Raw genomic sequence first — 13,375 nt, 5'->3', positions numbered from 1 at the left:
ACCAACAAAGGTGATAATCAACCAGCGACATCATGGCGACCCCTACGGTCTCACCGTCGAGGAAGCCCCTGGTTGTGGGAGGATCACATCTGCGAGCCCCGGAACCACTGACCGTGACCACAGGAGGGAGTATGGGCCCCAAGTGGCAAGAATGGGTGGAAGACTTCGAAGACTATATTGAGGGCTCCAAAGTAACGGAGGACAAAGAGAAGTGGATCGCCCTCCGAAATCTGGCAGGCCAGGAAATAAGCAAAATCATCAAGGATCTCCCGCCTGCTGAAACGGGAACCTATGACAAAGTGCGTGAAGCCCTAAATAAAAAGTTTCTTCATAAACGAAACGTGGATTATGAGCGCCATGCGTTCCACCAAGCACGACAAGGGAAGGAGGAAGCAATGAGTGCATTCATCACTCGGTTACGACGGCTGTCGCGATACTGCGAGTTTGAGACTTTCTCGCCTGATGCTGCCATCAAATCGCAAATCATAACTGGTTGCCATTCAGAAACACTCAGGAGACGGCTACTGAGGAAACCCCACGAATTAGAAGAGATTGAAGAAATGACCCGGATATACGACCAAGCGGAGGAACACGCTGCCACCATTGAAACAGGCCACAACGTCAGGTATGAGCAAGTGCACCGTGTTCAAGACCGACCTCGTAGCAGAAGGACGTATTCGCGGGAGAATAAATGGAGACAGAGACCGTCGTCTCACCAACGACGCCCGGAGTACAGGAGAAGAGAAACAGGGCGAAGGGACCAAAAGCCGGAAAGGACTGGCCAATGTTATCGGTGTGGTTATGACTATCCCCAAACAGACACCTGTCCGGCTATGGGTCAGCGATGCAGGAAATGTGGGCGATCCAATCACTTCGAAGCCATGTGTGGGGACTACCACAAAGAAAGGTGAGGTGGGACCACGAGATCGTCCCGCTCTGATACAAGAAAACATCACATCAGAGCTGTTCAAGGAGAGCCCAGGTAGTCCCCAGGTTCATCACATTCCAGCCGAAAATCACACAGGTCACGTTGGGGACGCAGATCCCCATCTCGGGACTCGAGATCATCTTCCTTCAAAGACTCGACCTACACTGTGGAACACTTGAACCGGATTGCGGACCCTGATCAACTAAAAAGTATCCACGTCTAGACATTAGAGTGGGGAATCACGACACCAAATTTATATGGGATAGCGGAGCCTCGCTGAACTATATTTCAGTTACGGAACACGAGAAAATGGTCCCGAAACCCCCACTAACTTTTGCACCAGTCCGTGTCTTTACGTGGATGTCCAAAAAAACCGCTCCCCTGTCTGGGTAAATTCCACACGACTCTCACCCATGACGACATCACTGTACCGGCGGTCATACATGTCATCAAGGGGCCTGACGCCGACTGCCTACTTAGCCTCCCCACTGCGGAGCGTCTTCATCTGGTGGAAGTCTTATTCACAGTAAACGACAATAAGAACTGTGTCAGCAAGATTCCCAACTTACTTCCCAAACCGGGGAAGGCGGAGAACCCGGCTGACTACATGCCCTGCCACCCTCTACCGTCATCAAAATCCAGACCATCGATTGCTGAGGAGTATCTCTGTCAGTTGACCAGCAAAAGCAATCCACCGGCACCATTACAAATGACCACCCTACCCAGGATGACCACCCTACCCATTGGAGTGTGGCAAGAAGTTGCCATGGACTTCTACGGACCGCTGCAGTCTGGAAAGTATGTGGTTGCCATAATCGACGAATATTCACGATTTCCCATCGCTCAAATAATAGCGTCCACAAGCGCCTCCTGCACTCTCAAAGTGCTATATGAGACATTCGCAACATGGGGTGTCCCCAAGGAAGTCACAACAGACAATGGGTCCCCATTCAGTGGACACGAATTCAGTGCTTTTGCGAAATACATGAACTTTGAGCACAGAAAAGTCACACCGCTCTGGCCACAAGCGAATGGCACCATTGAGAGGTTTATGGCTGCGATTAAAAAGGCATTTCAGCAAGCCACTGCTGAGAAGAGAGAACTACAGGCAGCTCTGAATGAGGTTCTAAGAGCCTACAGGACAACTCCCCACTCAACCACCGGACAATGCCCTGCGACCCTCATGCTAGGGCGGCCAGTGAGAAATTGTAGCCCGACAGAGGAAGGTGCCCTGCAAGCGGTATCACCAAAGAACATGCACCAGGAAATAGCTGTGACTGACAAGCATAACAAGGACAGACTGAAATCGCATGCCGATGCCAAAAGGAGGGCGAGGTCTCCATCCTTGCACGAAGGGGATCATGTCGTCGTTAAGATAGGAGCAGCAGAGAAAGACTGATTCCCGATTCCGTGACGAGCCATTATTAATCACCCAGCAGAAGGGCACGATGCTGACGGCGGAATCTGAACAATGCAGAATCCCCAGGAACATATCCCACTTTAAGAGGTGTCCGCGAGACATAAAAGGACCTGGGGTGGACCCGACTGACACTCCCGCACCTGAAGAACCTGATCCTAGTGATACAGGGGGCAGAGGTCAGCAGAGTGAGTCTGTGCTGAGCGTGTCCACTGGGAACATGTTGTTGCGGCCGCGTCGCGATATCCAGCCAAAGGGGAGATGTAAGGAAGTCAGCAGTCTAGTGGTTGGGGGGCGAAGTGAGTAGAGTGAGGGTAAGAGGAGGAGTCACGTTGGGAAGAGGCAGTTAGTGTAGGGACAAGGCAGAGATAAGAGGTTAAGAAATAAAGCTCCTAATAAACCACCAGAAGCGTGTGTGGTTCTTTGTAGCGAAATGCTACAATGAGGAAACTCAGGCATGCCTACAGGAGGAAACAAGGACACATTAGTGCACGCATGTGAAGAACAAGCAGTGATGAGCGGCGACGGAAAGTAAACATTTAAAAAAAAGAGTTCTGGCACCCAACAGCTGAAGAACCAAAGCGCAAGGAAACTACTTTACCAGTGCGCCTCAGCCTTTAACTGAAGTGACATATCGGCAAAGCTAATGAGCTAGGAGTCAGCAAAGAAGTGAGACAGTCGAGTGAACCAATGGTAAGTAGCAGGTGGGAAAAAAGTTGGATTATTGATTAAAGCAGGTCTTGAAGACAGCCCATACGTGCTGTAGCTCGACCTAATGAAATGGATGAAGAGAGGCTGCGCCCATTCACATAGAGTCTGCCTAGTAATAGGACCCAGTCAGCAAGGGACACAATTAGCAGGGAACATCTTTCTGAGGAAAGGAGTGAAGAGAAAAATATACCCAGCCAATGTCTGACCACCAGGAAATAGGACCCAGTCACCGAGAGGCACAGTTAGCAGGAACTCATCTGTCCGGAACGAGGGGTGCAGATTTATCTCTGTAGGTATTCCTAGCAGTAGGTGCTTGGGATCCATCAGTATTGGTGCATCTAGTATTCAGCTAAGTTCTCTGGTGCGGGCAGTCCAGTAAGCGGTAAGGGGTGGTTACCCTGCATTGCCACTGTGTTTGGAAATATGTTCCCCTTTCAGTGTGGCATAGGAGGCATTGAGGTGTTGCGGGTCTTCCAAAGTTATTTAGCCGGGTTCTATTCTAGTAGGTCCTATGTAGGATCTTAAATAGTATCAGGCGGAGACAGGCTTTTATCACTACTTTGCTGGGGTGTCTCAGTGCCGCCTCCCAGTCTAGGTCTTCAAAAGATCCTAGTTCTCCCCCCCATTTAGCCATTAGGTTTACTAATGTGTCTGGTTGGTTGTTGATCAATAAATTCATCAGGGGATTATGAACCGCGCTACTCACCCCTAAGGGTCTCAAGGCGGCGGGGGGGGGGGGGTATGGGGGAGAGCAGCTCGGTCAGTCGAAGAGCCAGGTCTTGAGGGCCTTCCTGAAGGTGTGCAGAAAAGGGGCTTGTCTGATGTTGATCGGTAGCTCATTCCAGGTCCTAGCCGCGATGTAGGGGAAGGATATTCCACCAGTTCTTGCTCTGCGGATGCACGGGACTTCAGCGAGGGTGATTTTGGTGGATCGGAGGTTTCTCCTGGGTACGTGGAAGGAGATTCTTTCATTGAGATATTGGGGTCCAGAGTTGTGGAGGCATTTGAAGGCGTGGGTAAGTATCTTGAAGGTTGCTCTCTTCTTGACAGGGAGCCTGTGGAGGTCTCACAGGTGATGTGTTCTTGTCAAGGGATGCAGAGGATGAGTCTGGCTGCGGTGTTCTGTATGGTCAGGAGTTTGTGGAGCAGAGACTTGTTGATTCTGGCATAGAGGGCATTTCCGTAGTCCAGTCTGCTGGTTATGAGAGCCTGGGTGACGGTCTTTATCCATTTAGGGGGGGGATCCAATTAAAGGTCTTCTGAAGGATGTTGAGAGTGTTGAAGCAGGTGGAGGCGACGGCGTTGATCTGTCGGCTCATGAAGCGGGAGGAGTAGAGTTCGATGCCGAGGATTTGGCCATGGTCCATGGGGGGTGGGGGGGCCGCCGATGGTGGTGGGCCACCAGGTGTTGTCCCATACAAAGGGGGAGGGTCCGAGGACGGGGACCTATGTCTTCTCCGAGTTGAGCTTCAGGCAGCTGCTGCTCATCCAGGATGCGACGTCCTTCATTCCTTCCTGGAAGCTGAGTCTGGTGGCGACAGGGTCCTTGGTGAGAGAGAGGATCAGCTGGGTGTCTTCGGCATAGGAGACTATGCTGAGTGTGTGCTGTCTGACAATGGCGGCGACGGGGGCCATGCAGATGTTGAAGAGCGTAGGGCTGAGTTATGATCCTTGGGGTACTCCGCAGTTGATCTCTGTGGGTTCGGAGAGGAAGGGTGGCAGTCTGACTCTTTGGGTTCTGCCATTGAGGATAGAGCAGAGCCATTCGAGGGCGGTTCCCTACATGCCGGTGTCATGGAGGCTGGCGGTGAGTGTGCAGTGGGAGACAGTGTCAAAGGCTGCGGAGAGGTCGAGTAGGATCAGGGCCGCGGTGTGGCCTTGGTCGAGGAGGGTGCAGATATTGTCTGTCGTGGCGAGTAGAGTGGTCTCGGTGCTGTGGTTGCAGACCCCTCCCAATGCGGAATCCGCATTGGGAGGGGTCGAGGATGGCGTTCTCGTCAATGAATTTCGTTAGTTGGACGTTGACGATCTTCTCTGCGACTTTGGCCATGAATGGGAGGAACTAGAACGCGAATTGGAGGAGGGAGCAGGAGGGTCTTATAGGCCCAGGAGATCACATTTTCTCCAATTTCCCTCTTAAGTAGTCTTCCCTCTAACGGTACATATTCAGGCATTGCCTCCGTTTCAATCTGTTGTGCTTTCCAGGCGTGAGTAACCTGTAGGTATTTATAGTGCTGGGTGGAGGTTAGTTCAAACTCTTTCTAGAGGTAGTAAATGTGAGAGTAAGAGCAAAATTGAATTGGTCCAGTGCATATGTGGGGTGGTCACTTGGGGCGTGTTCCCAGTCGTTAATGACAAGGTGTGCCGCCCAGTCATAGGCTCTAATGTTAATGAGCGATATGCCTCCATTGTATTGATTTCTTTGCAGTGTGCGGAGTGCCACTCTACGGGTTGCACCATCCCAGAAAGACGTTCCGATTATCCCTTATATCTTGTTGAACCCTTCGTCCGGCAAATTCTGATATGTGTTTTGGAGTATGTAGAGGAGCTTTGGTAGTGTTATCATCTTATACATAGCTGCTTTGCCGAGGAGTGTCAGTGGCAGCGTTTTCCATCTGTCTACGTCCCTCTGGAAGTCCGCAACCCCTCTATAGATATTATGGTGCAGGTTCATTTCCCTATTCAGGGTAATGTACATGCCCAGGTAAGTAAGACCATCTGGGGTTATTTTCAGGCACCCTTGAATATCAGATCGATCTAACTAGCAACCTGCTATGTATACACTGGATTTGTCCCAGTTTATCCTATAGCCTATATGGGTAGGGGAGGGTACGGAGTGGGTTCATGACATTAGGAGGATATCATCCATGTTGAGGGATATCCTCGGATGTCTCCTCCCTCTCATGGAAGCCTATGATATCCGGATGTGCGCGGACTATACATCACGGGGACCAGAGCCGGGTTAGGAACACGTCTAGTTGCCGTGCCACCTTTTGTTGTGAGCAACAAGGTGCTCTGTCGAAAAGATCCCGTCAGCCTTGACCCACAAATTAAGGGGTCACAGAACACTGGGTCAATTGCATCTGGTGCTCGATTGCAAAGCTGGCTAATACTGCATCTCGCCATTTCAAGCACCAGCATTGCGGTAGTGCTAGAGTTAAGACAATTTCTCTAATTACTCACGGTCCTGATTAATTGCCACTAGACCCGTTAGGGGCTACCTTAGGCAAGAAACATGTTGACCTTATGCACGACACAGGCCCTTTAGGACCATTGTATCCAGCTAGGGCTTCCTGCCTTTAGCTAGGCTAGTGCACTCTAGGAATACAATTTAGACAAAAGGGCAGCCCTAGACCCATTTTAAACATCACTTTGCACTCACTGTACTACCTAGTCCACACGCCCACATGCACCCAACGGCTTCATCAACAAAAAGATCTCCGCTAAAGAACCCCTTCACGGGTGCCCGTTGGGCATTGCAGAACCGGCCCGATGAGGAGCAGGCCCAATGATGAAGCAGGACATCCTCCGGGGTGTGTGAGGGCACTTCTTAACAGACCTGAACACACGTACCCTCACTTAGGAACTGCACAACAGTCTATTATTCAAATCGCCAGACTATACATACCAGTGGTTCTAGTTTTAACGCAAATAGCAGTGGGGATAGTGGCTTATGGAACCTCATAAATGTGAGCAACATATATGAATATTTTAAATGTGACTAATATACAACATAAAGGTAAGTTATAACAATGTTCTATCTCAAAAGGACTGGAGGGACCTCCAGTGGCTGCCGGTAGAGAGGCAGATTTTATTCCAAACATTGACCATAGTCATCTACTGGGTGTTCTATAAATCTGGCCTTAAATTTCTCTCTGAAACAACTTTGCGCCTTATTGCCCCACAGAACTTTAAGATCAGGTAATAACAAATGATTGTGAATTCCTAACTTCAAGCTACAGACCAAAGGAGGAAGATCATTTTCTGTATTGGGGACAAAGGCCTGGAACCAGCTTCCTATTTTATTAAGGCAACTGGAAAATTATGCCATGTTTAGAAAATCTCTTAAAACTTTTCTTTTCTCTGCTTCTCTTAGGGTGCCCTCTAATGGAAAGTGAGATGTGAATTTTACCCAGTTCCTGGGTTTCAGCACAGAGGTAACCAGTTTATGGTGTGATTGTAACATTTCACAATTGTATCATGTCATTTCATTGGCTCTTTGATGTTTTTCTTTTCTTTTCTTTGACGTTTGAGGACCATGCTGTATAACACATTGCTTTGTTCTGCTTTATGTCTGTAAAAGGTACTTTAGGCATAACTTGGAGATTTATTAGATAGCTGTAGTGTCTGCTAAGGTGAGGTGCACTGTGAAGCTCTATGAGTCACACCAACATAGGGATTTAACTTTGCCAATGAAAGGCTGTACTAATGAAGGCTGATTGTTGGTCATTCCTAGGTGTGCTGGACTGAGCACATTGGTCAGGGTAAACTCTCACAGGACGAGAGTCTGCTGACGTGCAAATGTTTTTTGATTAAATATTGTGGAGGCTTCATTTCATATAGAAGAAGCAGACAATGTTGGAAACTAAGGTAGAGCGAGAGAGAGCAGAGTCAGGGGAGTTCGACAATACACAGGCTGTTATTATACTATGCACATGTATTTCTCCATATTGCCAAACCTGTCGACAGTTGTTTGTGCTCATACAAATGCCAATAAAATGTGTTTACAAAAAAATAACTACACAGGCTGTTTACGTCATAAGGTGCCACGCAGGTATAGGCTGTCAGACACTGATTGAAAGGCGAGCTGTAAACTCCACGAGTAAAAGAGACTTTAGTAAATGGCGACAACAGGCCATTTATGTTAGCAATTAGAGGTGGAAATCATGGGGATACCTTCCTCGTAAAAGCAAAATGAGTTAGAACAGTTGGAGAAATTCCCACCTGAAGGCACACCAGATAGGGAAATAGCAGTGATAAATGGGTTATACACATGAATCTGGCTCAAACAATGGCATCAATATACTGATAAAGATGGTGAATTACAGTTCTGAATCCCCCTAGGTGACATGAGAATTTGAGGAGGAGAATATATGATTTCAAACAGACCCACTCAAATTAACTTTATCCTTGTTCTGCCTCCTAGTTGGCACATTTTGCTGAAATGGCCAGTTTTACCACATAAAGTGCATCTTTGTCTGAGGGCTGGACATTTCCTGTCGTTAGCAAGATGATTTTTACTGTCACATCTATAAAATCTAAACTCTTTCTTGCTTGAAATATTATCTTTTACTAGAGACCCTATTTGCAGAGTTGACTTTTAATTTGTTGGAAATAACTCTGGCAACAGTTTCTTGTTGCAAATTATCAGAATTCTCTTTTTTGAGGGCTTTAGCACACCTACTCGACAATTCAGCTTTCCTTGCAATAGCAAGCACATCCTTAAGAGAATTGTCACCATTAACCCATAATCCATCTTGTATAGAAGGATCAAATGTATGCATGACTACTTGATCTCTTAGTAACTCTTCTTCAATTACTCCAAATCTGCAATCAATAGCAAGTTTTTGAAGAGCAGTTACTAAGTCATCTATAGATTCATTCTTAAGCTGTTTCCTTTGAAAGAACTTAAAACGAGTTACACCAATACAAACTTTAGGTGAAAAATATTTGTCTAAATGCTTAATTGCTTGGTTAAAAACGTTATCATCACCAGACACAATGTCTTTGTTCAATTTGCCATATATCCTTAAGCCTTCAGGACCCAAACTATGCATCAATAACGTTTTTTTCCTTTCACCAGTTAACTTATTGGCATGGTCAATAGTAAGAAGATAATTAATAAAGTACTCCTTCCATTGTAACCACGGAACAGGAGGATCTCCAGAAGTGCACATGAACTTTTTAGGTGGATTAACGGTAATGTTGGTAATAGGAACAGCCATAATATAATTGGATTAAAACTGAGTAAATAGGATAAGAAATATTCTCTTCTTTACAATCTGAAAAAATACAATTTCACAATACTATCATAACATACGCAAATATTAATGAATATTATCAAATAATAATGACATTCAGGATGAGGGAAAATGCGAATATACAATATTTAAAACGGGTTAATCAATTTGTGAAAATTTGCAGTAAAACACGAAAATAAATGTGACTAAGAGTATACAAATTACCGTAAAATAGTCTGTATGCACAAAAAGCAAGAAAAATATGCACACTAGGAAGTAGGAAACTGTGTGCTTCAGTACTTATTTGAAATATCCACACAAGAAAAGCTGTGTGAATCAGCGAAGAAAAATGGTAACAATCGTAGTAGGTTGCCAAAGTCCAGAAAGTGACTCTAAACGCAAACTGGTTCCAGCTTATGAAATGCAAGTCTCACCTTAGTTTGAAAAAATGACTCCAGGATAAATAGAACTATCCAGCGCAACGCTTTCCAATCACCCTTTGAATGGGGAAGCCTAGGAGGGTGAATAGTAAAAGCAGAAGAGGCGGTGAGCGGGACATGCACTCACACACTCGTGTAGCATCGAGGAAACACCCATTGAGTTTTGAATTACCAGAGAGTGAGGGCTAACAGCTGCGTGAAGGGGAGAAACGCTCGCGCTGAACTTAATCTTGAGCGCGGCATCACGCTGATGTAAATCTTGAACCCAGGATGCTTGTTTCCGGTCCAGGGAAGACCTGGCTTGGCAGTTCGGGCTGGACTGTTCCCATGAGGAACAGGGTCAAGGCTGGTTTGCATATGGCTGACTCTGAACTGTGGTGGCAAAGTGAGCAAAAGAATGATGACTGATTCAACTCAGATCTGTGAGGGGTTGTGTGTCTGAACAGTTTCAGCGCCCCGTCCATCGTCTACTTGTGTTTTCTTTTAGAATGAACCTGGGCCGAGAAACCGAACAGCAGCCTCCTTTCGCAATACAAAAATTACAATAATTTAGAGCATAGGAGTGAAAGGACCAGCAAAAAGGTCGATGTCCTGGAACTAAATTGGTAAATTGGTATTTGATTAATGTGTAAAACACGCGTCACAGCTCTACAGACGCCAGATTTCCAACCGCGTTTATCACGCCTCTTACAATCTTAACAGAGCTGCGGTTTTGTGCAAACAAACAACTGAGGCCGGCGCAAGCAGAGTGCATGCAGGGCAGATCAGGTGTGTTGAGCCACAAGGAAACAGATGCACACGAAATTCACCTGACAGCCCTCCCAGGCAGGGACTGCTGTAAACCCGCGAGGATTAACATTTCACACCCGCGAGAGCAGCGAGGCGTTTCACATCCGCAGGGATGAGGTGCTGGGCGCGGGTCACCTTGTCCATCGTTCTGCTTAATGCCACGCTTTGGCTGGCGAGCTTTACCACTCTACTATATACACGGACCGGAGGTACCCAGGTCACCACCTCCCACGAGAACAATCCGCTTGCTGAAGCCTGCGCCGCCTTTCGAGCGGGAAAGACCTATTTTATTTGGGAAAATAAACTGTTGACGTCTTTTGGAAACGCCACATGCAAAGAGTATGTTCTCCAGAGCCAGTATATAACGTCGCCGCTGTCTGCCGAGGAAGCGGCCTTCCCTCTGGCTTACGTCATAGTCCTGCACCGAGATTTCCACACGTTTGAGAGGCTCTTCAGGGCCGTGTACATGCCTCAAAATGTTTACTGTATTCACGTGGACGAGAAGGCGACATCTGGGTTCAAGCAGATGCTGGCAGAATTTGTGGACTGCTTCCCCAATGCTTTTCTAGCCTCCAAAACCGAACCAGTGGTGTACGCTGGGGCGTCCAGGCTCCAGGCCGACCTGAACTGTATGGATGACCTCATAGCTTCACAGATACCTTGGCGGTACGTCATCAACACCTGCGGGCAAGATTTCCCCTTGAAGACCAACAGAGAAATCGTGCAGCATCTTAAGAGCTTTAATGGGTCAAATATCACCCCGGGAATTTTATCGCCGCGCCATACAGACCCGAGGACAAAACACGTGTACAGGGAACACATCAACCTTTCCCCTCCTCGGACTCTGAAATCGATGTTGGTGAAAGCGCCTCCTCCACATAATATGACCATCTACTTTGGAACGGCCTACGTGGCCCTCACCAGAGAATTCACTAGGTCTATCCTGGAAGATGAGCGGGCCACCGACCTGCTGAAGTGGTCCAAGGACACGTACAGTCCAGATGAGCATTACTGGGTCACGCTCAACCGGATACCAGGTAGGGCGCATTCATGACTATTCTTCTATGTTATGTTATACGTGTGTGAGTGTGTGTGTATATATATATATATAGTTTTTTTTCTCCAAAAGGTGCCCCGTAATTGAAGACGCACTCAAATATATATATGTACAGTCCCAGGTCTCCGGATTAGTTTGGGGTGGATATATATATATATATATATATATATATATATATATACACTATATTACCTACTGGCGGTCGCCAGTAGGTAGTTATAGTTAGGACCCCTTTTCCATAGGAAATCCGCAACATTCTATTTTGAATAACTTTGGCGCCGGTCGATGAATCCTCGCGAATTTCTCAAAATAGGTGGGGCGCTACGCTCCGCTCCTACCCTGAAAGTCTCGGGGGGATTCGTCAAGCGGGGGCTGAGATAAAAGGGGGGTCCCAAAACGCGTTTTTCCCATGCATTTTTCCATAGGACCTTTAGAACGAGCTACAGCCCGAACGGCTGAACAGAATTACTAGAAATTTGTCAGAGAGGTAGTCCTCAGGTCAAGGAAGTGCCTTTTGTAGGTTTGGTGTAAATCTGTTCAGTAGATTCTGAGAAAATAGCCTTTAAATCAATATATATATCTGAGCCCGCTTACGGTACGCTTACCGTACGCTTACGGTAAGCTTACGGTACGCGTACGGTGGCGTGCGCGAGCGCGATTCTGATTGGCTGTTAGATCTTAGTAAACATTCGAATCGGCCGAAACCAGGAAGCGGCGGCCGCCATTTTGTGTGTTTCACTCAGAAAAAAAAGAGTGAAAACAAGAAAAGGGGGCAATGAGGAGAGTTACAGACCCCCTTACATTTGTGAGGGGGTCAAAGAAGGACTGTAAAGTACAAAGAAAACATTTATTGATTTTTAAAAAAATCACGGGGTACGCGTACGGTAAGCTTACGGTAAGCGTACGGTAGAAAAAAAAATAAAAAAATAAATGAAATTCAGATTTAAGTGTTTAGATATTAGGGGGCTCTAAAAAGAGCCGTTGTGTTTATGAAATGATTTTTTAGTGGTACCTACAAGTAAGTACCGATGCAGAGTCTAAGGTTCAAGAGGAAGACTCTGTTCCCTTTATCATTGAAGTGCACACCGTCTCCTCTATAAATGTCTTGCATGTCAAAACGCAAGTTGTTGTGGTAAATGGCACCCATACCATAGTCACGGAGGAAAGCAGAAACAGATTTGTTGACGTGCTTTCTTGCTTTGTCAATCTGCGGACAGAAATGATTGGACCAGTTCCATTTTTGCCTTTGGCATATGTTGGAAAACACAAAGGCAGTTTTAGGGAAAAGTGAAAACAGTTGTGCAAAGGTGTCCTTCATAAGCATTTCCAGACCTACCCCAGTCAAAGTGCCTAGGTCATTGCCACCACAGTGCACTATTATGAGGTCAGGGTGTTGGATTTGCATGAAGGATTTCACCAATGGCATCAATTGGTGCCACTTTAACCCTCTCTGACCAATCCATTTAATGTCTACATTTGGCAAAGCAAGGTCTCTCACCATATCTGTTTTCTCTGCAAACTTTTCACTCCAGAAAACATAGCTGTGCCCTACAATCCACACTGTGAACATCTTCAAAGGAGAACTGGATGCACTCAGGAGGTGTCTTTCAGTAGAATGGCAATATGAAAAGAAAGACAGTTTGGAAATGGAGGCATACATATTTTTTTCAAAACAAAAAGAACTGATTGGCTGTTTCATACCATTCTAGAATAAAAACTAGGCTGTATGTGTAAACTAATAGAAGCATGTTTTGTATTGGTACAAAAAAATGTGTTACCAAAGAACAGTACTATGGATTTGCTGTTAGGTTTGAAAAGTCAAGCACTCTTGCTCTGTGGAATTGAAACATTGTGTGGCGAACTTCTGACCTAACTCCACACAGCAGTGTTCCATGAGCTGTTGCTATGGTAGCAGGCAGAAGTCAAGTTGGGGGAAGGGTACTAGGCAGAAGTCAAGTTGGGGGCAGGGTACTTTTGGAAAAGGGTTGGTTTTCAACCAATAGAAATGTGTGATTACATTTGAAAAAAAGGGGGAAGCACTGAGATTTGAAACTTACATGTATATGTGTGGAA

The 13,375-nt window shown here is 46.4% G+C and overlaps 1 protein-coding gene and 1 long non-coding RNA gene across 2 annotated transcripts in view; one reads left to right on the top strand and one right to left on the bottom strand.

Moving 5' to 3' along the window:
• Positions 1-10,376, bottom strand: part of LOC146823056 (uncharacterized) — a 105,900-nt gene extending 95,524 nt beyond the window's left edge. Inside the window, exon 1 of the long non-coding RNA XR_014962130.1 lies at positions 9,451-10,376. This is a non-coding gene — a long non-coding RNA (uncharacterized LOC146823056). The remainder of the gene's footprint in view (positions 1-9,450) is intronic.
• Positions 9,649-13,375, top strand: part of LOC146823055 (N-acetyllactosaminide beta-1,6-N-acetylglucosaminyl-transferase-like) — a 222,843-nt gene continuing 219,116 nt past the window's right edge. The window contains exon 1 of the mRNA XM_085607261.1: positions 9,649-11,282. Coding sequence (XP_085463387.1) covers positions 10,358-11,282 — 925 coding nt within the window. The 5' untranslated portion in view covers positions 9,649-10,357. The remainder of the gene's footprint in view (positions 11,283-13,375) is intronic.

This window comes from Triturus cristatus, chromosome 5_2 (assembly GCF_964204655.1).
Source record: "Triturus cristatus chromosome 5_2, aTriCri1.1, whole genome shotgun sequence".
Lineage (NCBI taxonomy): Eukaryota > Metazoa > Chordata > Amphibia > Caudata > Salamandridae > Triturus > Triturus cristatus.
Note: the sequence above shows the minus strand (reverse complement) of the source record. Positions and strands in the feature narration are given on the sequence as shown.